General features: G+C 36.2%; 1 protein-coding gene across 3 annotated transcripts in view; it reads left to right on the top strand.

Moving 5' to 3' along the window:
- Positions 1-27,539, top strand: part of FBXO11 (F-box protein 11) — a 95,094-nt gene that overhangs the window by 53,386 nt on the left and 14,169 nt on the right. For 2 of the 3 annotated variants that reach the window (XM_037047842.1, XM_037047840.1), the window contains 10 exons: positions 11,129-11,256; positions 12,141-12,222; positions 12,897-13,041; positions 15,841-15,970; positions 17,087-17,170; positions 19,440-19,572; positions 20,711-20,817; positions 20,900-21,011; positions 21,097-21,203; positions 21,285-21,422. In XM_037047842.1, the coding sequence (XP_036903737.1) occupies positions 11,129-11,256; positions 12,141-12,222; positions 12,897-13,041; positions 15,841-15,970; positions 17,087-17,170; positions 19,440-19,572; positions 20,711-20,817; positions 20,900-21,011; positions 21,097-21,203; positions 21,285-21,422 (1,166 nt within the window). The remainder of the gene's footprint in view (positions 1-11,128; positions 11,257-12,140; positions 12,223-12,896; positions 13,042-15,840; positions 15,971-17,086; positions 17,171-19,439; positions 19,573-20,710; positions 20,818-20,899; positions 21,012-21,096; positions 21,204-21,284; positions 21,423-27,539) is intronic. The other variant, XM_037047841.1, reaches the window with a different exon arrangement.

Genomic DNA, 27,539 nt, shown 5'->3' with positions numbered 1-27,539 from the left:
GGTCAAGTTTCATTTTTTAAGGAAGACAAACAGTCCAATTAAAAAATGGGCAAAGGATCTGAACAGACACTTCTCCACGGAGGACATACCGAGGGCCCAGAAATATATGAAAGGATGCTCAGCATCACTAGCTATCAAAGAGATGCAAATTAAAGCCACAATGAGATACCACTTCACACCAGTCAGAATGGCCATCATCAACAAATCAACAAACAGCAAGTGTTGGAGAGGTTGTGGAAAGGGACCCCTAGTGCACTGTTGGTGGGAATAGACTGGTGAAGCCACTGTGGAAAACAGCATGGAATTTCCTCAGAAAACTAAAAATGGAACTACCTTTTGAGCCAGCAATACCACTGTTGGAATTACATCCTAAGGATCCTGAAACACCAATTAAAAAGAACCTGTGCACCTCAGTATTCATAGCAGCGCAATCTATAATAGCCAAGTGTTGGAAGCAACCTAAGTGCCTATCAGTAAATGAATGGATCAAAAAATTATGGTACATTTACACAATGGAATACTAGGCAGCAGTAAAAAAGAAGGAATTCTTACCTTTTGCAATAGCATGGATGGAACTGGAAAGCATTATACTAAGTGAAACAAGCCAAGTGATGAAATAGGTGAGATCATATGGTATTTCTCTAAGTGGAACCTAATCAACAAATAAGCAAGCAAGCAAGCAAAATATAACCAGGGACATTGAAATAAAGAACAGTTTCATAGTAATCAGAGAGGAGGAGGGAGAGGGGTAATGGGGGGTAATGAGGGGGGCATCAAGGAGCATGTATGAAGGATACATGGACAAAGGCAGAGGGGATGGGTTCGAGGGTGGGAGGTGGGGATGGGGGGTGAAAATGGAGGCAATTGTACTTGAACAACAATAAAAAATAATAAATAAAAATAAATAAATACATGTTCCACTTTGGGGTGAAGTTATTTTATACTCCTCCTTTCCATGAAAGCAGTGGGGTAGGGGTGGGGGCCGGTTCCTAGGAGAACATTGTGATAGTGTAGCAGGAAAGAATGAAAATGAAGCTCAACTATTCCCAAGGGATGTTAGTCCTTGAATTAGTAGTTGTCAGTTGATTTTCTTTTTATTATTCTCATCAAGCTGGAGCTATGAATGCTTGTCAATTCTGGGACCTACAGACATTTTTATATACAGTATTGATAATTTTTTTAATCTTTTTTTTTAAGATTTTATTTATTTATCTTTAGAGGGGAAGGAGAGAGGGAGAGAAACATCAATGTATGGTTGCCTTTTGTGCGACCCCTGCTGGGAAATGGCCTGCAGGGAACTGGCCTGCAACCCAGGCATGTGCCCTGACTGGGAATCGAACCGCAATCCTCTGGTTCGCAGGCTTGTGCTCAATCCACTGAGCTACACCAGCCAGGGCTATATACAGTATTGATAATTTTGACATCAATAGATAAATAAATTTTTTTCCATGATAGGCCTGTTTCTTGAGAGTTGGACAGCACACCTACCATGAAACATCAATATTGTACCATATGTAAATATGGAGAGCTAATCTACACTTTCTGAACCTCCATTCCTAATACAGTGTATTTTCAGAGTAACAAAATTCTCTAATTCTTCTATCCATATCACTCACTGGAGCTTGAGATCATATGTTTAATTTTGTTAAGAATCTCCACTTGAATGTCCCACAGGTACCTCAAAACTCAAAATCCAAACCTGAACTCATCTTTTTCCGTCCCCCCCCTCCTTGTCTTGCCCACAAAGGTCTCAGACGCCTTAATATACATGGCACCATCACCCATTGGATTGTCCAGACTAACATTCCTGGCCCCATCCTGATCTCCATTCCCACTCCTGTATATATTCAGTCACCAAGTTTAATGAATTTAACTTGTGACTAACCCTCAAATCTATTGCATTCGTCCACTTCTTTTACCATAGTTCAAGCCATGTATATCTAAAATATATATAAGTACCATAATCTCCTAACTGATCTCCCACCACAATGCCATTATCCATTTTCAACCATTTTCATACACTGTCAGGTAATCTTAAAACACAAAGCAAAATGTGTCACCGTTCTATTTAAAATTCCTCATTGGCTATCCTAGGCCTTCAAGATAAAAATCTAAATTTTTTAAGTGTTTATAGCAGCCTTCATAATCTGGCCCGTGCTACATGATTCAGCCATTCAGATCAGTTCCTTGATACCTGTTTTGGAGGTGAACACCTTCAGATCTTCACACATGCTACTCCTCCTGCTTAACTAACTCCCAGTTGTTGTTCATCTCAGCTTGGATTTTCTTGAAGAAATCTTCACTCAGATCCCATATCATCTAAGATTGGATTAGATGTTACCATGTGTTCCCATATTATCTTCTACTTATTACTATTGCAATATGTGAAATACTGTATTACTATTATGTCTGTATTATGTCTCTCCCAGGCTCTTGAAGGGCAAATGTAATATTATTTGGTGGTTCTGTTTATCTCATACAGTGTGTGGCACATTCATTCTTTTATTCTTTACTCTCTATTTGAGCCAAGTATTCTATACTTGAGCAAGTATTTGTTAAACACACTTTAAAGCAGTTTAGAATGAATTTGTTTAAATTTCTTTGGTTGAACTGAAGCCTCACTTGACTTTCCAGTATAGTTCTTTATAGTATCAGAGATTTGGCTTCTAAAGATTATTCAGTGGTCAGTGTAAATAAATTTTCTTTGACTAGTCTTAAATAATCCTTGTAGTTTATGTTGTGAAAATTCAGCAGAAGTGTGTGTGTGCGTAAGTTCACGTGTGTATAAATAATAACTGAATACATTAATAGAAGTATAGAACAGTCTCCTGAATAATTAAATTTTTTAAAGTTTGTGACTATATATAACACAATTAAAGCATCTGATCACAACAAGTCAGGCTTTCATACAGCAGATTTTTAAAACAGCTTTACTCCTAGAAACCTTGCCTTAAAATCTTTAAGTAAAACTTAAAGTAAAAGATTTAAGCTTTTAGTGAAATATTTAAATTTAAAATAAATGTTTGTCTTGATTTCAGTTCATTTGTGGGTTTTTTTAGTAGTTGGAAAAAAGTTGTGGTAGTTCCCAGCTGTGTTAGAAACTGTTGCCAAGTGTGGTTCTTTACACCGTGAGCCTGGGAGCTGTTTCTAAGCACAGTTACTAGCACAGATTTGCCTAAGTGTCCAGTCTGATCTGTGGCTATGGGTAAGTAATGTGGAATATATATATTAGGAGGAGGGAGATAAAACTTCTGTACATTAAATTCCATAAACTACCCTCTAACTTTAGATTACTCTATACCTTAACATGTATATAGACTTTAAGCCCCAGCCTGTCAATAGTATAGTCTTTTATGAATCTTTAAGATAGTTATAAAGGTATGTAAAAATTACGATATCCTGCTAGCCCCAGAATGTGTAGAATTAAGTGTCTTCTTTTGTTTAAATGAATCCTAATATAAACTTTCAATACTATTTAATATCAAAGATTTCCAAAAAAAAGTTTTTTGTCAAGGAAGCACGTGTTTATTCTCCAGGAGCCCTTGCTTTCCACTGTAGTTCCTAGTAATAATGAAGACTCTAGTATGTTTTTATAGGATTTATAGTCAAATATAAAATAAATTTTGGTATTTGTATATATGTGTATAATATCCATTTAAAGTGCATGGTGCTTTTTATTTAAGAGGATTGATAAGAATTTAATAGCTATGCGTGTGCATGTATAGTCAGTCCATTTAGGTTACCCACTAGCCACATTTCGCTATTAGCACTTAAAATATGGCTTGTCTGAATTTTAGGCATGCTATGTTTAAAATACATAGTGTTTTCAAAAATTTAGTAGGAAAAATATGTAAAGTATCTCATGATTTTATATTAATTACATGTTGAAATGTAATTTTATGTAGAGTGAGTTAAATTATATTAAAATTTATTTAGATACTAGAAACTTAATTATAAAATATGGCTCACATCTTATTTCTATTGGAGATACCTGGTCAAGAACATTTTTCCTAACTGAAAATCAATTTTTCTATAATGGTTGATATAGAATATTTTGATGTTCAGTTATTTTTATTAGTCATATATTACAGTTTAACATTTAAATATTAGCATTCTAATATTACATGTAAAAATGGAAGCTATACAGTTAAATGTTTTTAACAAAATATTATTTTGAGGGCTTGTTTATAGACTTGGTTGTTGGAACAAGACATAAGTAATACTTGTTGATTTCTTGATTCTTGGTTTGGAGCCAGATAAGCTACCATTGATTATTTGACAGATATTTTTTGTTTGCTTCATATGTGCCAAATCTGTCTTGGAGAATACTTCCCCATAATTTTATAAAGGAACAAAAAAATGGATGTGCATACAGGTAATTGAATTTGTGGACTTAGAGGTAGAAAGAAGTGAAGTGGTTCCTGTCTGGGTTTTTGCTTTCTGTGAAGTAGTTTGTAAGTCATCACAGCCCACCACTAGTGATGGTTTCTAGGGAAAATTCTCTGAATTGAGTGAAATTAAAGGGCCTTCATAGTTCAGAATCAATGTTTAAATACTTGTTGGGTCAAGAAAAAGATAAATACCATATGATTTCACTCATGTAGAATCTAATGAACAAACTGAACTAACAAGCAGAATAGAGACACACTCAGACATAGTAGGTTGACAGCTCTGGGAGTGAGGGGTTAGGGGATGGAGGGATCCAGCAAACAAGAAAAAGGACTTATGGGCATGGAGAATAGTGTGGTGATTGCAGGGGTGGGAGAAGTGAGTAGAAGTGGAAGAGGGTACAAGAGGGGTAAATGGTAATGGAAAAATACAATTAAAAAGTCAAAAATAAATAAATACTTATTGGGCACTGAGCTAGACACTGAGGAAGAATATAAAAGAGGGAGGGGCCCTTCCCTCAGAGCTTATGATTTTATTAGGAAAATAAGGCATATACCAAAAAAGTAAATAAGGCACTAAATATGGTAAAGAATGTATGGTGTATATACAGTACACTGCAGGAGTTCAAACAATAGGAGAACACCAATGAATAGAGATTTTATTTAACTTTTTCCTTTGCTTCTTACAAGTGATCTTTTTGAGTGACCCCTTTGTAAAAATCTTCTGGCATAGTACTTTATACTTATGAGAACTATATAGAAATTTAGATTCTTTACCTCAGCACAAATAACAGTTTGCTACAATTATTGTATAACTGAGCTTTGAATGCTTTAGAACAGGACAGTGTTTACTTTTCAGTCTTTAATATTTGTTGTGTTGATGAGGAGAAGGAAAAGAGAATTGTGGGGTAGGTGGGTGGGTAACTAATAATACTGTCTGTAGATTTTTAAGCAGGAGTTGGAAGAGGGTGAGAGAGAGGGTTGGATGGGATGAAAAGTTTGAGAATATACTTTGGAGTGTTGTAGAAACTGACTGACTAGTCACAGTATGATAAACCAAGCTGATAGAGAAATCACTCCCACATGCATACATACTACAAATATAGAAATGTAATGCAAAACTGTAAATTCAGAGCTAAACTCTTAAGGAAAGAAAGAAGTGAAAGAAATTACCACCTGCAGAAATGAGAGAAATCAAAGCAATAAAAGAGAAGGGATACTGCTGTATAAAATAGCACAAAGACCTTTAGGTCCTGGTTATAAGTCCTAATGGTTCTGGAGTGGAATTTTAGGGAATGTATAGGGATAGGAAATGGGGCCTTGGACCTTGCCAAAATATAGCTAGCACTAAATTGGGACATACAGTCTAGCACTGAAGCACTGTCTCTAATTGTGCTTAGATTTTAAAAAGTGTCCAATTATAAAACAGTCTAAAAGAGAATATAAAATAAGTGTATAAAATGATTAAAAGAATAAAAAAAGGAAATGAAGTGTGAAGTAATAGACCAGTATTTAAGAAAAAAAAAACATTGGAAAAGAAAACTGAGGTGACTTTTGAACTTAAAAATACAATCATAGAAATTGGTGTTTGATGGGTCAAATAGCAGATTAGACAGATATTCTTGCTTTGGCTGAAAAGAAAAGAAAATCTAGCAGTAGTGGTTAAGGAGAACTAAATTTAAAATGCAGTGACCTGAAAGTAAAAGTTGAAAATGCAGGGTTAAAAAAGTACTGGACTGATATAAAACAAAACTAAAAACTGTTAGGAAAATATTATCAGCCAAAAATAGATTGTTAAGGTGTAAAAAGCATTATTAAGCATAATTATCAAAGGAGTAATTCACCAGGAACAAATAATAATCTTGAACCTGTATTTCCAAATAACATATCAAAGTATAATAAAAGCAAAATTTTACATACTAAAAATAAATGGACTACCTACAGATAAAGTGGGAAATTTTATAGGAAATTTATTTCAAATGACAAAAGAGAAATGAAGCCACCACTATTACCACCACCAACAAAAGTAAAGGTATAGAATATTTGAACACACAATTAACAGACTTGATATTTTAGATATATTTATACTTTACTGTAAAAAATAGAATGTAGATGTCTCTTTCAAGCACACATGAAACATAGAATGTAACCACATATTAAACTACAAAGGAGTGACTCCACAAATACCCAGACATGTCACATTGGCTATATTTTCCTACTACATTGAAGTACATAGAAAACTTATTCAAGTTTTGTTTAAAAGTAATGTTAATAGAATATTATTTAAATGAAGTAATTGCTAAAACATTTTGAACACTTAATGTGAGCCAGGCATACTGCTGACAGGTGTTTTGCATATGTTATTCTATTTATATCCTTTCAACAGCCCTGGGAATTGCAAGGTACTGTTATCATCTTTAATAGTTGAGAAAATTTAGGCTTAAAAATGTTAATTTGCCTAAGAACTGCTCTTAGAAAAATCCCTCATCATCTAAAAATCCTCTATTATTGTAAAATATAGCCAGGTTCAGAAACTCACATAAATCTATAGCTTACTGAAATATTATTAAAATTTACAATTATTACTAAGATTGGTATTGTAATACTGACAGGTCAAGAAATAGAACTTGGCCAACCACTGTGGAAGCTTTTTATGTGCTCCGCTCTAGTCATAATCCTGTCCTTCCCACAAAAAGCATTTATATGACAATCATTTTCTGGCTTTCTTTAAAGATTTTGTTTGTTTGTTTTAGAGTGAGGGGAAGGTAGAGAAATAGGGAGGAGGGAGAGGAGATAGATCTTCTTGTCTCTCACACATGACCCAACTAGGGACCAGGCCAGCATCCCAGGCACATGCCCTGACTATGAAGTGAACTGGCACCCCTTAGCTCTGCAGGAAGATGCTCAACCAACTGAGCCACGCCAGCCAGGGCCGTTTTTTGGCCTTTTAAAAATTAATTTTAGTGAAGTGTACATTCTTAAATAGTATGCTTTAGTTTTGCTAATTTTTCTTCTACTTGTTTCCCATGCAATTTTTTGTTGATAAAATGGTATAGTTTGACCTTGTAGGATTTCTTACAGTTTTGATTTGATTCTAATTTAATATTTTTGTCAAAACTTGATAGGTGGTGGCATGTTCTTTCATCAGGAAGTATATAATGTCTTGATTGTTGTTCTTTTTGCGATACTATGGAACTGTTGGTGCTAAGTGGTTAAATCCAATTTTTATTTCTACTTTTCTTATTTATTGCTAGACTGTTTCTATAGAGAAGCTTCCTCTCCTATCATACTTGGTTATCTGTTTCATTTGATACGAGAAAATAAAAATACATATTTGGTTATTTTTCAGTTTTCAAAATGATTTGGTTTGCACTATCATCTTTGAAAGTAACCTTTTTTTTAAAGTATCATTATAAACCCACAGATTTAAATATATCTCTTTAAGTTCATTCTTATGCTCAAGTTATTCCACCTTTAGCCAGTGGTTGCCTCCCTACCATCAGAGTTTATATTTTAGTAAATATATACACATGTAAGAATATATATGTATAGCCTTAAACCACACACACACTAGACACATTGTCTGTATATTTCTGTTCTTAAACTTAATATATTAAAGATAACCACATAATAGTCTGTTATATAGCTAGACCATAATTTATTTAACAAACCCTTATTGATGAACATTTTATTGTTATCTTTTAGTTCTCAAAACAGTATGCAATAAAAATCTTGGTACATACAACTTTGCCCACATATGGGGATATAGCTGCAAGATGAGTTCCTTAAAATGGAATTGCTAAGTAATACTAGCTTTTGCCAAATTATTCTTAGAACAATTAAGAACTGTTTTTTCCTTGGTGTTATCCTTTCATAATACTAGTATGTGACCAAATTTTCAGTCTTTGATAATTTATATAAAAAATATTTTTTTAAGATTTTATTTATCTTTAGAGATGAAGAGAAGAAGAGAAATATCAATGTATGGTTGCCTCTCATGAGTCCCCTGCTGGGAACCGGCCTGCAACCCAGGCATGTGCCCTGACTGGGAATCGAACTGCGATCATGTGGTTCGCAGGCCCGCGCTCAATCACTGAGCTACACCAGCCAGGGCTGTATATAAAAAATATTTCTATTAAAGAATTTCATGTCTAGTTTCTTAATTCTGAATTGTCCTTGCATTGGCCCAATTTGCTGTTGAATTATTGGTCTCTTCCTATTGATTTGTAGGCACTCAGTTATAATAAGGAAATTACTCTTTTGTGACAGGTGTTACAGATATTGTTTCCTAATTGTGTTGCCACTTTTGATTATTCGTGGTGTTTATTTTCCAAGTTGACTTTTTAAATTTGTGTGTTTTTTATATATATATATAATTTTATAAATTTTTATTGTTTTTAAAAATAATATATATTATATATTATATATTATTCAAATGTATTAGTTCTTTTTATAACAATCCAAACTTAGAGAAGAGTTAGTGGCACAAAACTAAGTTTATTCCCCAATCCTTTCTAGAGTAAGATGGCAGCCTGTTGTCCTATTTTTAGTCTGTATTTCCTACAAATAAGGATATTCTCCCAAATAACCATACTATGACTATGAAAATCAGAAAATTAACATTGACATATTGCTGTCTTCTCACCATTAGACCCCCATCGAAGTTTCAGTATTGGTCCTAATAGCAACCTGTTAGCAAAAGGATCTAATTCAGAACCACATGTTGCTATTTATTTGCCATATCTCTTCGGTATATGCTATATCTCTTTAGTAGACTTCAGTCTGGAACAATTCCTCAGATTTTTCTTGGCTTCTATGGCTTTGACAGTTTTGAGGATGATTCAAAACAAAGTAGAACAAATTTGGCTTTCTGATGTTTCCTCACACTTAGGTTATACATGTTTTTCAGGAATATCATAGATGTGATGTAGTGATCTTGTATGCTATCAGGTGGCACACTATTTCAATTTGTCCTAGTAATGGTGATGATCCCTTGATTAAGGCACTATCCAATTGGCATCTCTACCATAGAGTTACTGTTTTTCCCTTTCTACTTAAGTTTTTGTGGGGAAGGTACTTTAAACATCCCATTCCTTATCAGACTTCCAGTTTATTTATTTATGTATTTATTTGTAGCAGTATGAATTTATGGGTTGCTGTTCACTAAGTGTGTTAATCTCTTTACTATCACGAATTTTGATACTCCAACATAATTTTGTTAGTGGGTGACCATTCGGGCCTAGGTCTGTGGTTTTTTTGTCAAGTCTTCATCATTCTGTAAGCACTTTCTGTTTCTACCACCATCTGGCTCATCTTGGGTTTCCCCCAATCTGGAATCAGCCATTTCTCCAAGGAGACTTTACTGTGTTTTGCTGTGTGTATAAATGCGCCCTGTTTATAATGCACACCTACATTTTTGTGTGCATTATACACAGGATTATTGTGCGCATTATTATACCCATGGTATGTAATCAGTTTGCCCATGTATAATGTTCATTCTTATTTTTCCCTCAAAAATTTGGGCAAGAAAATGTGCATTATACACTGTAAAATACAGTATTTATTTTATAGAAAGTGTTACTCAGAAGCCAAGCTCCAAATGTTACTCATGCTCATTGGTGTTGGAATGCCCCTGCTTCTAGGCTTGCTCTCAGTGGACAGAGCTAGGGAATATATATGCATATATGCATCTAAACATTTATGTTTATATTTATTTCTGTAACTATTAAAAATCATGAATTCCATGTTGATACCTTCAATTCTAGTCTAACAACATAGAGTTTATTCTAGTTTTCTCTTTTTTGTGTATTTTAACTCTCTTCTCTGGCTGAAGGTATCTGGCATCCATTATCTTATAAATTATTTTATTAATTCCTTTATAGTATGTAATCAGTCTTGCAGGTCTACCATCCCCTCTGCTGTGCGATACTCATCTCTCCTTGCTCTCTCTGACTCTTCATTCTAAGCTACCCTGCACTCCATTCAGACGTTCTTCTTTCTCCTCTTCAGTTCAGTACCCTATGCCAGACCACACTCTCTGTGGACACTCTTTTCATCCTGCTTGATATCTGATATCCCATACCAGGCTGTCCCTCTCGATGGACATCCTCCTCACCCTGCTTTGACTCTGACACATCTCACCAGATTGTCCTTCCCATTCCTCTTGGGCAAGCCCCTCATCAAGTGAACATCCTTCTCACCTTTTTTTTAAACATTTTATTTATTTATCTTTAGAGGGGAAGGGAAGGAGAAAGGGAAAGAAATATCAATGTATAGTTGCCTCTCATGAGTCACCTGCTGGGAACTGGCCTGCAATGCAAGCATGTCCCCTGACTGGGAATCGAACTGTGATCCTCTGGTTCGAGGCCCGCACTCAGTCCATTGAGCTACACCAGCCAGGGCTCACCTTTTCTTTTCTTTTTTTTTTTTTTTAATGCCTTCCAACTTTTGTGTTATAACCTTAAAGGAGCTTCTCTACTTTAACGTTATAAAAATAATTTTTGTTCTTCTAATGATTTCGTTTCCTTTTTGTATTTAAATATATGGTATATTTTGGAATCTATTTTGAGGTAAGAAATACAGTAGAAAATCAATATTTCTTTCAGATGGTTATTATCCAGTTAGCTGGAATTTTATATAAAAGTTATATAAAAACCCCCAAAATTTAGGTTTTTAAAGAGTCCACTGCATTCATAGAGATATTTAAATGCCATTTTTCATATTGCTTTTGTTTATAACAGATGATGATGTACCTGCAGATATGGTTGCAGAAGAATCAGGTCCTGGTGCACAAAATAGTCCTTACCAACTTCGTAGAAAAACCCTTTTGCCGAAAAGAACAGCGTGTCCTACGAAGAGCAGTATGGAGGTAAATTAAATGTAACTGCTTTTATTTTTCTAATGAAAGAATTGTTAGGAAACAAACAAAAAAGGGAATGTCATCATTTTTTAGAAGTAATGTTACATGTGGTAAAAATATTTGCTCGTTTTTTTTTTAAACATGAAAAAATGTTTGATTAAATTTATTGGGATGACATTGGTTAAATAAGATCATACAGGTATGAAGTGTACATTTCTGTAATACATGGTTTGTATATTGGAATGTGTGCCTTCCACACAAAGTCAAATCTTCCATCACCATATCTGCCCATCTTTATCATTACTCCCTCCCCAACCTTGTTCTCTCTGGTAACTACCATACTGTTGTCTCTGTCTGAGTTTCATTTTATACCTCATGCATGAGTGAAATAATGTGTTTATAAGCTTTTACTGACTTACTAATTTCACATAGCATAATATTCTCAAGGTCCACCCATGTTGTTCCAAATAGCAGTATTTCAACTTTTCTTACGGCTGACTAGTATTCCATTTATGATTTATCCAATCTTCTATTAGTGGACACTTTGGTTGTCCCCATGTTTTGGCCAACATGAATAATGCTACAATGAACATAGGACACATATATCTTTGCAAATAAATGCTTTTAAGTTTTTCTGGTAGATACCCTGAAGAAGGATTGCTGGGTTATATGGTAACTCTAGTCTTAATTTTTTGAGGAAACTTTGTACTGCTTTTCATGGTGGCTGTATCAGTTTATATTCCCACCAGCAGTGAATGAAGAGTTCCTTTTTCTCCACAACCTCTCCAACATTTGTCTTGTTCATAATAGCCATTCTAATAGATGTGAGATAGTATCTCTTTGTACTTTTACATTCATTTCCCTAATAGCTAGTTTTCATTTTGTTTTTGAAGGGTGCCTCAACTTCAGCTACAGAAAACTTTGGTCATCGTGCAAAACGTGCGAGAGTATCTGGAAAATCACAAGATTTGGCAGGTATTTCCTATGGGAAAACTAAGGGATAAGGTCCAATAATTAGTTTTAAATTTTGTTTCATACCAAAATATTTAAATTAAAAGTACTTTTAGTATTACATTTGGGATTGAGAAAGTTATTATTATAGAATAAACGTATAACAGCTCTAACCTCTCATTCTGTGACTTTGTTATATAAAAATACCTTGTATATGTTTACTTTAACCAGTTTTGGGAATGGTACATAATAGCTAAAAGAGAATACTTAACTCAGGATAAAAGAAAATGTGTCATCTATGAAAGAAAAATGTTTATAAAATGATTGTCATCACAAAATAAAAGCTATTCATTAAAGCTATTCATCTATTCATTAGAAGATGAAAATGATGCTTTTTCTTTTTAAACATTTTATTTATTTATTTAGAGAGAAGGGAAGGGAGGGAGAAAGAGAAGAGAAACATCAATCATCAATGTGTGCTTGCCTCTCCACACCCCTACTGGGGACCTGGCCTGCAATCCAGACATGTGCCCTGACTAGGGAATTGAACCTGAGACCCTTTGATTCACAGGCTAGCACTCAATCCACCGAGCCACACCAGCCAGGGCAAAAATGCTGCTTTTTAAAAAATGGGAAAAGTCATTGCTAACATTATAAGTAGTAGATTGTTTATATTTTATTTGCTAATCTCTTTATAGCAGCACCTGCTGAACAGTATCTTCAGGAGAAACTGCCAGATGAAGTAGTTCTAAAAATCTTCTCTTACTTGCTGGAACAGGATCTTTGTAGAGCAGCTTGTGTGTGTAAGCGCTTCAGTGAACTTGCTAATGATCCAATTTTGTGGTAAGTGAAAATTTATTTATTACCTTGAGATATATTATTTGCTACCCAAAACACTAAAGATCATAGTGAAGGTGAAGTGTGAGTTGGTGATTACAATTAAATAAGAATAAAATTAGATTCTTTATAAATTCTAAGTTACCTGTTTATCATAAATGTGAGTTGTCAACTTAGTGTTTAAAATAATAAATGAAGTTACTTTCTGTACTGTTTATCAGTTAATAATTGTGTGATTGTGTGAAATGTTTGTTATTTAATTGCTTTCTAAAATTAGAATTAAGTCTAATTTAAAACAGCAGATAGTTTAGTGAGAATGTGGGTTTTATACATCACTTTTGGGAAAAACTTGGACAGTTGTATTCATAGCCACTTCTAAAAATTCCACTTCTGAAAATTTTTTTGCCTTCTATACATATTTTTCACAGTGGAATAGTTAATAGTGAGGGGAAATTCAAAATTATATCTAGCAATAAGGAAATAGATTAAGTGAACACAAAGTAATGTCTACTTGGTGGGGGCTGAAGTATAGTCATGAGCAGTGACTTTTACAGTTTATAGTAGCATGGGGAGCACTTCCAGCCAAGATGGAGGCATAGGTAGACACACTGTGCCTCCTCACACAACCAAAGAAGAACAACAAATTTGAAAACAAACCAGAACTGACAGAAATATGAACTGTATGGAAGTCCAACAACCAAAGAGTTAAAAAAGATACATTCATCCATACCAGTAGGAGGGGCAGAGACAGGCAGCCGGGCAGAGGACTCCTGGCAAGGCAGCAGCTGGAGGACCTGGGTGGGCAAGGCTGTGGCTGGCAGGTGAGGCAGCAGAATGCGGATTGGGCAGTCCCACATTCCACTGCAGATAAATTAGGAACAACTGGGGAACAAGACAGACCATATAACCCAGGGTTCCAGGGTGGGGAAATAAAGCCTCAAACCTCTCATTGAAAACACCTGTGGGCATTGAGGCAGCAGCGGGGGAAACTCCCAGCCTCACAGGAGAATTCATTGGAGAGACCAACAGGGTCCTAGAATTTACATAAGCCCACCCACCAGGGAGTCAGCATCACAAGGGCCCAATTTGATAATGGGTAGCTAAAGAAGTGACTGAAAACCAGCAAAGATGGAGCAAGCAGCATTGTTCCCTCTCAGACCCCTCCCCGACATACAGCATCACAACGCAGTAAAGTGGGTTGCCCTTCCCTGGTAAACACCTAAGGCTTCATCCCTTACTATGTAACAGGCATGCCAAGACAAAAAATAAGCTCAAATGAAAGATCAGATCAGAGCTCCAGAAAAAATACAACTAAGTGATGAAGAGATAGCCAACATATAAGATGCACAGTTCAAAACACTGGTAATCAGGATGCTCACAGAACTAGTTGACTATGGATGCAAATTAGATGAAAAATTGAAGGCTATGCTAAGTGAAATGAAGGAAAATGTACTGGGAACCAACAGTGATGGGAAGAAAACCAGGACTCAAATCAACGGTATGGACCAGAGGGAAGAAAGAAACATTCAACCAGAACAGAATGAAGAAACAAGAATCCAAAAAAATGAGGAAAGGCTTGGGAACCTCCAGGACATCTTTAAATGTTCCAACATCTGAATCATAGAGGTACCAGAAAAAGAGGAAGAGCAATTGAAAAGTTATTTGAACAAATAATTAAGTGTTGGGGAAGTTATTTGCACTTCTTAATCTGGCAGAGGAAATAGACTTTCAGGAAGTCCAGGAAGCTCAGAGAGTCTCAAAGAAGTTGGACCCAAGGAGGACCACACCAAGGCACATGATAATTACATTAGCCAAGATTAAAGATAAGGAGAGAATCTTAAAAGCATCAAGAGAAAAGGAGACAGGTACCTACAAAGGAGTTCCCATCAGACTGTCGGCTGATTTCTCAAAAGAGACCTTACAGGCAAGAAGGGGCTGGAAACAAGTATTCCAAGTCATGAAAGGCAAGGACCTACATCCAAGACTGCTCTATCCAGCAAAGCTTTCATTTAGAATGGAAGGGCAGATAAAGTGTTTCCCAGATAAGGTCAAGTTCAAGGAATTCAATATCACTAAGCTCTTACTACATGAAAGTTAAAGGGACTTATCTAAGAAAAAGAAGAAGATAAAAAATATGAACAGTAAAATGACAACAAACTCATCACTATTAACAATCAAACCTAAAAAAAACCCAAACAGAAACAAACTAAGCAAAAAACTAGAACAGGAACAGAATTATAGAAATGGAGATCACATGGGGGGTTATCAATGGGGGCGTGGGTGGGGAGAGAGGGGGAAAAGGTACAGAAAATAAGTAGCATAAATGGTAGGTAGCAGATAGACAGGGGGAGGGTAAGAATAGTCTAGGAAATGTAGAAGCCAAATAATGTATATATACAGCCCATGGACATGAACTAAAGGCGGGGGGGGGCGGGGATGTGGGTGCATAGGGTAGAGGAGAATAAAGGGGGGAAATGAGACAACTGTAATAGCATAATCAGTAAAATATATTTTAAAAAATAGCATGGGAAAATGGTATGTTATAAAAAAGTGAAAAGAGCAGAATACAAAATTTTGTTTTTGTAACAAATGGAACTAACCATAGATTAGAAGATTGGAAGGTAATATAGTAAACTATTAATGAATATATTGAATTTATAGGTTATCTCTTTTCTTTATACCTCCTATATTTTGCAACAGTTTGTATGGTGCTAAAGGTAAACTATTTTGAGTCCTCAAATAATGTTTTGTAATTGTTTAAAAGACATTTTATGAAGAACTCTTTAATTCCTTATCTACCTTCAGGAAACGATTATATATGGAAGTATTTGAATATACCCGCCCTATGATGCATCCTGAACCTGGCAAATTCTACCAGATTAATCCAGAAGAATATGAACATCCAAATCCTTGGAAAGAGAGTTTCCAGCAGTTGGTATGATATATATAGAAAAATTAGTTTATATATATTATATATTTATAAATAAAATTTCCTTTTAAAAAAATTGAAACTGATGTGGGGGGAGATATTTCTGTTGTCATACGAACCTATCTTGTGAACCTTCTGAAAACAGGGAATGTTCCAGGTATCCCATGACTTACAGAGTTAAACGTTTTGCTACTCTCATAACAACAGGTGTAATGATGAAGTAATAGATACTACAGAGGAACATGTATCACTGGGCAAAGACAGACAATGAATCAGACAGCAAATAAAATTAAGCTTTTAAAGGATTTTAATCTCAAAAGCAGGTTTCAAGCCAGTGAACATTTATCAACCAACAAAATATTCTACAGTTTTACTACTGACATTTATTAATAATTTAAACAGTGATAGTAACAGTAGCCTAAGAGCAGTGTACTTTCTATGGATCTCTTTGAACTTTTAAGTTATTAGTGTTCAGTAGTTGTTTTAAAGTTTCACATTTAGCTTAATTTCATATAGTGCTTTACTAATGGTTCTCAGCTAGGCTACTTTTGCTCCACAAGGGACATTTGACAACTTCTGGAGACATTTTTAGTTGTCACAACTGGAGAAGAGAATGCTACCAGTAGCTAGTGGGTAAAGACCAGAAATGCTGGTAAATATTCTACAATGCACAGGACTGCCCTCAGGACAAAGAACTGCCTGTCCCACAATATCAGTAGTGCTGAGATTGAGAAACCTTGTCTGTTCTTACTGGATATTACTGAGTCATAAGCTGTTCCAAATTTTATATTGCACTATGCAAAAGAAAATTAGTTGCAATAATTGGTCATTTAATATTTATTTATTTTTAGAGAGAGTGGAAGGGAAGGAGAAAGAGTGGGAGAGAAACATCAGTGTGTGGCTGCCCCTCATACATCCCCTACTGGGGACCTGGTCTGTAACCAAGGCATGTGCCCTGACCAGGAATTGAACCAGCGACCCTTTGCTTCACAGGCCTGTGCTCAATCCACTGAGCTACACCAGATAGGGCAATTGGTCATTTTTTAATATTCATACAGGAATACTAAATTAATTTATAATATGACTTCATTTTGTCTCTGTTTTTGTTTTATTTACATTTAGTATAAAGGTGCACATGTAAAGCCAGGATTTGCTGAACATTTCTACAGTAACCCTGCAAGATATAAAGGAAGAGAAAATATGTTGGTAAGTTTGATGTGTGGTTTTTTTGTTTATTTTGTTTTATTTATTGGTTTTTTAAAATATATTTTATTGATTATGCTATTACAGTTGTCCCATTCCCCCCTTCATTCCCTTCCACCTTGCACACCCCCTTCCCCAACATTCCCCCCTTTAGTTCATGTCTATGTGTCATAAGTTCTTTAGCTTCTACATTTCCCACATTACACTTGCCCTCCCCCTATTTTCTCCCCACCATCTATGCTACTTATTATCTGTACCTTCTCCCCCCTCTCCTCCTCCCACTTCCCTGTTGCTAACCCTCCATGTGATTTCCATTTCTATGGTTCTGCTCCTGATCTAGCTGTCCTCTTAGTTTGCTTTTGTTTTAGGTGTGGTTGTTAATAATTACGAGTTTGCTGTTCATTCACTGTTCATATTTTTAATCTTTTTCTTAGATAAGTTCCTTTAACATTTCATATAGTAAGGGCTTGGTGATGATGAACTACTTAACCTTATCTGAGAAGCACTTTATCTGCCCTTGCATTCTAAATGAAAGCTTTGCTGGATAGAGCAATCTTGGACGTAGGTCCTTGCCTTTCATGACTTGGAATACTTCTTTCCAGCCCCTTCTTGCCTATAAGGTCTCTTTTGAGAAATCAGCTGACAGTCTGATTTCTCAAATCAGAGAAATGGGAACTCCTTTGTAGGTGACTGTCCCCTTATCTCTTGCTGCTTCTAGAATTCTCTCCATTTTAATCTTGGCTAATTTAATTATGATGTGCCTTGGTGTGTTCCTCTTTGGGTCCACCTTCTTTGGGAGTCTCTGAGCTTCCTGGACTTCCTGGAAGTCTATTAACTTTGCCAGACTAGAGAAGTTCTCCTTTACTATTTGTTCAAATAAGTTTTCCACTTGTCGTTGTTCCTCTTCCCCTTCTGGTACCCCTATAATTCAGATGTTGGATAATTTAAAGATGTCCTGAAGGTTCCTAAGCCCCCTCATTTTTTGAATTCTTGTTTCTTTATACTTTTCTGTTTGGTCATTTTTTCCTTCCTTCTGGTCCACTCCCTTGATTTGAGTCCCAGTTTCCTTTCCATCACTATTGGTTTCCTGTGCATTTCCCTTCATTTCAATTAGTTTAGCCTTCATTTGTTCTTCTAATTTGTGACTAAAATCAACCAGCTCTGTGAGCATCCTGATCACCAGTGTTTTGAACTGTGCATCTGATAGGTTGGCTATCTCTTGGTCACTTAAAAGTATTGGCTCTGGGACTTTGAGCTGTTCTTCTGATTGAGCCATTTTTTGTCAGGTTGCACCTGATACATATGAGGGGTGGAGCCTTAGGTGTTCGCCAGGGTGGGGCAACCCAGGTCACTGGGTTGTGATGCTGTATGTGGGGGCGGTGTCAGAGAGGGAGCAATGGCGCTTGTTCTGTGCTCTCTCAGATTTCTGTCCCCTCTGCCACTTACCACAAACCAGCACCTTTTCAGTCAGTGCTTTTAGGCTTTATTACCTGTCACTGGGGCCCTGGGTTGCTCGGTCTGTCTTGCTGCCCATTTTCGCTTAGGTGTTCACCAGAGCAGGGCAACCCAGTGACTGAGTTGTGACGCTGTATGTGGGGGTGGGGTCAGAGAGGGAGCAATGACGTTTTTTCCACTCTCGGAGTTTGGTCCCCTTTGCTGCTTCCCACAAGCAAATTGGGTCCTTCTGGTGCTGGTTCCTGGGTGGGTAGATTGGGTAAGCTTGTGTACGTTCTAGGACCCTGTGGGTCTCTCCAACGAACTCTCCTGTGAGGCTGGGAGTCTCTCCTGGTACCTCAACCCCCACAAGTTTTTTCAATCTGCTTTTAGGCTTTATTTCCTATCGCTGGGGCCCTGGGTTGCATGGTTTGTCTCACTGCCCATTTTTTGCCTGGTTTATCTATGCGCAGATGTGTGTCCACAGCCAGCCAACTACCTTGCGCGCCTTACTGGGTTTGCTGGTTTCCTCCCAGCACCTGGGTCACCAACTACCACCTTTTCCTGCCAGGACCCCTCTGCCGGTCACTGACTCCGCCCCTGTTACCGGTGTGGTTGAATGGTTCGTTGTTGTCGGACTTCATTACAGTTCAATTTTCTGTCTGTTCTGGTTGTGTTTTTGTTTCTAAGTCTTGGTTCTTAAATTTGGTTGTATGAGGAGGTACAGTATTTCCACCTACACCTTCATTTTGGCCTGAAGTCTGATGTGTGTTTTTATAGGACTTAAAATAGTAATCTTTTAGTTCTGTATTGACACTTTAATTTTTTATTTTTTTAGTATTATGATACAATTGAAGATGCCCTGGGTGGGGTACAAGAAGCTCATTTTGATGGACTTATCTTTGTTCATTCTGGAATATATACCGATGAATGGATATATATTGAATCTCCAATTACCATGATTGGTGCAGGTATTCTGAAATGCATTATTATCAGAATTTTAATGTTTTACTTATGTAATTGGTTTATTAAATGTTGGTGACTTAAAATTTAGGTGAACCTTGATAATACCTTAATGGGAGGAAAAATATGAATTAAATATGCGTATTTGATAATGATAGAAATGAAAATATGGACTTCAGAAATTATGGAGGTTAGCTATTTGTTTTTAAGACTTATGTATTTCTTGATGTCAATACTTTGTTCAACTACCTTAGTTTTTCACCAAGGAAAGACAAATGTTTGTTTTATCTTAAATAGTTTTGTACTGTATTAAAAGCTGTTTTTAGCTTGAGATTCTGTGAATAAATGTAACAAAATATGTGTTGATCACTGATCGGTCATTTGAAGACTTGTGCTATCTCTGATTTTTTTAGGATATGCAGGGGTGTCAAACTCGTTTTCACCAGGGGCCACATCAGACTCATGGTTGGCTTCAAAGGGCCAAAACAATTCTAGGACTGTATAAATGTAACTACTCCTTAACTATTAAGGAGTTGAAATTATATTCAGCCCTTTGAAGGCAACTGTGAGGCTGATGTGGCCCCTGGTGAAAATGAGTTTGAAACCCATGATATACTATATAGATCATTTTAAGATGGCTTGTTCATAAAATTTGCATTTATTGCCCCTTCTTCCTTTCCCCATTTCCACCATAAAAAAGGGGAAGGAGGCATACCAAATTTCTGCATAGTGGTTTTTATTACTTTCTAAATCAAGGCCAGTTTTGGAAATAAGTTTAAATAAAGAGGTTTCTTTCAATAGTAAATACTATTTGTAGCTGCATATTATTAGTAGTATTATTATACATGGATTTCAGTATGATACTTAAATAATATCTACCTTAAATATGACTGCCTTTAGTAAAGGCCAGTGAAATAGTTGTCAGTAAAATGAGTATTTGTCCTTCCTCCTCAATATTAATGATTTTTAAAAGTTCTCCATTAAAAAAAAATACTCAACTTAGAAACAATAAAGTGTTCCTACTATATTACTAGTTTTGTAGCAAAATATTTGTACTGTATTTTTTAAAGTATATTTTTAAAAAGTAGTTTTTAAATTTCCATTTCATCTAATAAAGGTAATATGCTCTAAATATCTTATCCACAGCACCTGGAAAAGTAGCAGACAAAGTTATAATTGAAAACACTAGAGATTCAACCTTTGTTTTTATGGAAGGTTCTGAAGATGCTTATGTTGGATATATGACAATAAGGGTAAGAAATTTTAAGACTTAAAATAATGTGCTCAAGTCATTAAAGCAGTTATTGTTTAGTTAACAAAATTTCTATTTTTTAGTTTAATCCTGATGACAAATCTGCTCAGCACCACAATGCACACCACTGCTTAGAAATTACAGTAAATTGCAGTCCTATTATTGATCACTGTATCATCCGAAGTACATGTACAGGTTAGTGTTTCCTTTATGTTTGAGTGTAAAATGAGTCAGTGTGTTGTTGCCCAATAGGTTTTTAAATAAATTTGTCTTTTTATAGTTGGCTCTGCAGTATGTGTTAGTGGTCAAGGAGCATGTCCCACTATCAAGCACTGTAATATCAGCGACTGTGAAAATGTTGGACTTTATATAACAGATCATGCCCAGGTATTTTTTTAATCTTGTGCGTTTATTCTTTTAAAATATTTTGAGGCTTTAATAATGTTTATTTTTGATTAATTGTTATAGGGAATATATGAGGACAATGAAATTTCCAATAATGCTTTAGCTGGGATTTGGGTTAAAAATCATGGAAACCCAATTATTAGACGGAATCATATTCATCATGGACGTGATGTTGGTGTGTTCACATTTGATCATGGCATGGTAAGAATATTTATTCTACTAAAAATAAAGTTAAGAAAAGTTTGTATTAAGAAAAACTGGCCTCATATCAGTTAAATTTCAAAAAGGTTTCAACATTTTATAGCCACCAAACTATCTGAATTGCAGGGTATAGGTTTAAAAGAGATTTTATTTCAGCATTACATTTTAAAATCAATATGCAATATTCATTCTATATATTCATGGATCTCACACTATAGTCATGTAGAAAAGATGGAGTCCATAGGGAATTGATATGATATTTGAGAGGATTAATGTCTAATCTAATAGTTCTCAAATGGAAGTGTATATAAAAATCACCCATACATTATAAATCAGAATTTTCAAGGATCAAGCCCAGGATATGCATTTTTAATTAGCATCATAAGTGAGTTTAATACAGGTTGTTTATAGGCTGTACTTGGAGAAGTAATGGTTTTATCATTAGTTTGATTTCCATTTTACTCCTGTTCAAAAAATTTTTTAACTGGCAGAACTTCAAGAGGTACAGTGATAATATAGAAATTCTAAAACTTACACAGCAGTTAATTAGGCATCTCTATGGATGATATGTTTTAAATACTACTACATCATTTTACACAATTTTCTAGAGACAGACTTTTTGAGCTCTCGGGCTACGATTTAAAATATGTTCTTGGGTGTCTATTCAGGTATTATTTTCATTTAATGTCTAATTTTCATTGAGGTAATTTTCAAGTCCTAGTACAACATTTTTTGATGAGTCAGGTGGGGAGGGGGGTGAAGTTTTGTTGCTATTGTGTGGCATTAGTCAGGCAACTTGGGAACCTTAGATTCACATACACAAATCTGTTAGCAAAGGAAATTCTTTATTTTCATCATTTGTAGAACTCTTTTTTTTTTTTAAGCTGAACTAGACTATGAGGAGTATACCCTTTTAGCAAGTTCTGATTAGATAGACCTAAATAAGTTCATCATTATTCCAGGGGTAGCTATAACCTGAGAGAAACAGTTTGGGTACAACTTGGGTTGTAGCTCGAGCTGGTTGATAAGAAAGCAGAGTGGAGATAACAGTTTGCCCTTCTCCAGCTAGAATAAAGATACTGACATTTTGCCCTGGCTGGTGAGGCTCAGTGGATTGAGCCGAGTCCCAGCCTGTAAACCAAAAGATCACCAGTTCTGTCCCTGGTCAGAGCACATACCTGGGTTTCAGGCCAGTTCCCCAGTTAGGAGCTTGCAATAGGCAAATAGTTGATGTTTCTCTCCCTCTCTTTCCCCCTTCCTTCCCCTCTCTCTAAAAATAAATAAATAAAATATTTTTAAAAATTTTTTAAGATACATTTTGTGGCAAACTGTATGTGATTTCTCCAAGGAGGTAGGAATTGGAGTCTGGGCAAAGGTGTGGAAGATGGGCTATAGTTTCTAAGTAGTCTCTTATTCTGTGATGAAACTATGCTATACTAGAATTTCTTCGCTTGTATTGCCTTTACACTGCCCCAGAGTTACATACATTTTAAGTGTCCGATTTATGCTTGCCACTCACTATTCTCATTCCCAGATGATTTGAGGTACCAATATAATTTTAACCTGAGTAATTTCCTCATTTTTAAAATACCTGTCCTGATGATTACTTACTAAAGTTCATCATCATAATTGTTTATAACATACCCCAATACAGTTCATTTTTATAACTTTTTAAAAATATATGTTATTGATTATGCTGTTAACAGTTGTCCCACCCTGGCTGGTGTGGCTCAGTGGATTGAGCACAGGCCTGTGAACCAAAGGGTTGCTCGTTCGATTCTCAGTCAGAGCACATGCCTGGGTTGCAGACCAGTTTTCCAGTGGGGGGCACATGAGAGGCAACCACACATTGAAGTTTCTCTCCCTCTTTTTTTCCCTCCTTTCCCCTTTGTCTAAAAATAAATAAGTAAAGTCTTTAAGAAAAAAATTGTCCCAGTTTTTCCCCCTTTGGCTCCCTCTATCCATTACTACCCTTACCTCAAGAAATCCCTCCTTAGTTCATGTCCATGGGTGGTACATACAAGTTCTTGGGCTTCTTCATTTCCTATTCTATGCTTAATGTCCCCTTGTCTATTTTGTACCTACCAATTATGCTTTTTAATCCCTGAACCTTTCCCCCCCATCCTCTCCCTTTTGCCTCCATTCCCTCTCCCAGCTGATAACCCTCCAAGTGATCTCCACGTCTGTGGTTCTATTCCTGTTCTGTTTGCTTAGTTTGTTTTTTAAATTCAGTTGTTGATAGTTGTGATTTGTTACCATTTTAATGCTCATAACTTTGATCTTTTTCTTACATAATTCCCTTTAACATTTCATGTAATAATAGCTTGGCAGTGATGAACTCCTTTAGCTTTACCTTGTCTGAGAAGCACTTTTATCTGCCCTTCCATTCTAAATGCTAGCTTTGGTAGATAGAGTAATCCAGGTTGTAGGTCCTTGCTTTTCATCATTTTAAATACTTCTTGCCAATCCCTCATGCCTGTAAGGTTTCTTTTGAGAAATCAGCTGGTGGTCTTATGGGAACTCCTTTGTAGGTAACCCTCTGCTTTTCTCTTACTGCTTTTAAGATTCTGTTTTGTCTTTAACCTTTGGCATTTTAATTATGATGCATCTTGGTGTGCTCCTCTTTGGGTCCAACTTGTTTGGGACTCTCTGTGCTTCCTGGACTTGTATGTCTATTTTCTTTGCCAGATTGGGGAAGTTTTCTTTCATTATATTTTCAAATAAGTTTTCATTTTCTTGCTTTTCCTCTTCTTCTGGCATACCTATGATTCAGATGTTGGTACATTTGGAGATGACCTAGAGACTTCTTGTACTATTCCTGTTTTTTGAATTCTTGTTTCTTCTTTCCGTTCTGGCTGAATGCTAAATTCTTCCCTATGTTCCAAATCGTTTATTTAAATCCCGGCTTCCTCCCCTTCACTGTTGGTTCCCTGTAGATTTTTCTTTATTCACTGGTGTAATCTTCATTTCTTCCTTTATGTTGTTACCGTACTCACTGAGTTCTTAGAGCATCCTGATATACCAGTGTTTTGAACTGTGCATCTGATAGGTTCATTATCTCCAGTTTGGTTAGTTCTTTTTCTGGGATTTTGTTCTGTTCTTTCATTTGGGATATATTTCTCTGTCTCCTCAATTTGGCAGCCTCTCTGTGTTCATTTCTGTGTGTTAGGTAGAGCTGCTTTGACTCCCTGTCTTAGCATAGCCTGTTGTAGAAAAGGCACCAGTAAATTGTGTGGGGGTGGAGCCTTAAGGTAATTGCCAGAGTTGGGGCAACCTGCTTCAACACTTTGTGGTTCCGTGTTGGGGGAGGGCTTGGAGAGGGGATGATACCACTGTCTGGCTTCTGGAGATTTGCCCTGTCCTCACCCCTTTCCAGTCACTTCACCCACTTCCCATATGCAACTGGCACCCTTCAAGCTGTTTCTGGTTCTGAATCCCAGCATGGGTGGGTTTGCATAAGTTCTAAGACTGTGCAGTGTCTCCTGAAAATCCGGTGGTTTCTTCTGCTGCCCCAACACCCACTGGTGTTTACAGCCAGAAGTTATGTGAAATTATCTTCCCAGCTGTGCTGAATGCCTTGGGGCTGGGATTGCTCTCTCCCAAGGTATCCCTCCTGATTTTTATATCTACCACACATGAATGTGGGAATGCCCATTCCACCTCTGCTTTTCTGCACCACACTGCTTCTCCCTGCGTCTCCCCCTGTCTCCACGTCTCTGCCCCTCCCGTCCCTCTGGAGGAATTGGCTTATTTAAATTGTTGCTCATCAGACTCCCATACAGTTCATTTTTCTGACAGTTCTGGCTGTTACATGTTTTGAGGTAGTTGTGATTTTCTTTGTGGTTGCGCAAGGAAGCAAAGCACACCTACCTATGCCTTCATCTTGACCAGAGGTCTATTTTTTATAACTTTTTTTTTTAAACAACTCTAGGTACTAAGGAGTAATAGAGACTTGTAAGGGAAGGATTAAAATAAAGTATTTTATTTGAAAGAATAAAATACTGTGCTATAATACTAAAACATTGTGTGTTTTAGTATTATAGCACAGTCCTTTAAAATCCTTTCGTAAAATGTTCTTCCATTCCAAGTACAACACATCCCTGAATAACATCATTTTCTTATAATGTCGATGAGAATAAAACATTCCAGGCTGGGTCCACTGTCTATGTGGAGTTTGCACAGAATATTCTCCCCTGATCTGTGCGCATCTTTCTCCTGGTGCTTTGGTTTTCTTCCACATCCCAAAGATGTGCACATTAGGCTAATTGGTGTCCAGATCATGAGTGTGCCCTCATGCCTGGATTGCAGGCCAGGTACCCAGTTGGGGGGGTGTGAGAAGCAGCCGATTCATGTTTCTCTCCCTCTCTTTCTCTCTCCTATCCCCTCTCTCTGGAAATAAATCAGTAAAATGTTTAAAAATATATTGTATTTGTTTCCAGAGAGAGGAGACGGGAGGGAGGAAAAGAGGGAGAGAAACATAAATGCATGGTTGCCTCTTGTGCACTCCCAAATGGGGACCTGGCCCACAACCCAGCATGTGCCCTGACTAGGAATTGAACTGGTGACCCTTTGGTTCTCAGGGTGGCACTCAATTCACTGAGCCACACCAGCCAGGGCATAAGAAAAATCTTTAATTAAAAAAAATCATGTGTGTGCCCTGAGATGGAAGGACATCCTGTCCAGGTTTGGTTCCTCTTTGCTCCATGAGCTACAGATAGGCTTCAGCCACCTGTGACTGTGAACTGGAATAAGCAGGTTGGAAAATAATTATCCTATATTTATTCATCTTTCTTAAATGTATGTGTACTCACCTTTATTTCAGTGTCTGATGTGTTTTGTGTCTTTATTTAGAAATTTGGTGATGTTTTTGTGACCAAAAATACATGTATGAACTTACTGTATTTTGCCATGTATAATGTGCTCCCATGTTTTTGGCCAAAACATTCAGGAAAAAAAAATCTTTCATTTTCAATTTTTTTAATTCAATTTATTTATTTATATTTAAATACTTGTTTTTTGTATTATAAAGGAATTTTAGCATTTATTTTTGAACATACTATGATACAAGAAATTGTGTAACAAGTAATTACAAAACACAAGAACAGATACAATTACTACCCATGTATAATGCTCATCCTATTTTTCCCCTCAAAAATTTGGGCAAAATGTGCACAAAATTACAGCAACTCTTGCTTATGTCAAGTAGCCAGTAATTAAATTGGTTTCTTTGTATATAGTTTTGTTTAAAATTGAAGTTTCCAAGCATCTTATCAACCAACCACTTTAAGTGAGGACTTAATTATATTTTTTTTGTTTGTCTTTGTGTTGCAGCTCATGTTTGGTAGGGTGACATCACTAAAGATAACATTTTTAAAATTTGACTTTGTTTTCTATAGAACTTCAGAGAACAACAAAATAAACATTTGAACTATTTTTTGTATTGTCCTCTTTCGATCTATACTATTTAATTATATTTATATTTATCTTTTTAGTTCTGAAATTGTTTTTCCTTGTCTATGACATACTCAGAATTTAAATTTCCTTATTCATAAGAATTAATTATAGAAGATTGTCTACACCCTGGCTGGTGTGGCTCAGTGGATTAAGTGCCAGTCTGTGAACTGAAAGTTCACCACTTCAATTCCTGGTCAGGGCACATGCTCTAAAGGTGGGAGTATGTGAGAGGCAATTGATTGAAGTTTCTCTCACACATTAATGTTTCTCTCCCTCTCTTTCACCCTGCCTTTCCCTCTTTCTAAAGATAAAAACTTTTTAAAAATAAGTGTGTTGTTTTACTTATATTATTTCTCTGTTCTATATGTTCCTTTCTTTCCTATTACTTAAATTGTCCTTTTTCTTTAAAATCTGTGTGATTTCTTTAAATCTGTGTTCTTTACTGTCTCCATACCTTTCTCTCTTTTGTTTCCAGTTGGTTTTTATCTCTAATTTTTAAATGTATTTTTGTTTCGTGGAATCTTTCTAATGTACATAAAAGTGGAGAGAATAGTATAATGAATCCCCATGTGCCCACCCTCCACTTTTAACAACTATCCATTCATGGCCAACCTTGTTTCATCAGTACCTCCTCATTCTTTAACTCTCCTCTTTATTCTCTGT

Source organism: Sturnira hondurensis, unplaced genomic scaffold (genome assembly GCF_014824575.4).
Source record: "Sturnira hondurensis isolate 20B ecotype Veracruz unplaced genomic scaffold, ASM1482457v3 Scaffold0006413, whole genome shotgun sequence".
Classification (NCBI taxonomy): domain Eukaryota; kingdom Metazoa; phylum Chordata; class Mammalia; order Chiroptera; family Phyllostomidae; genus Sturnira; species Sturnira hondurensis.
This window is presented reverse-complemented; position numbering and strand designations above follow the sequence as displayed.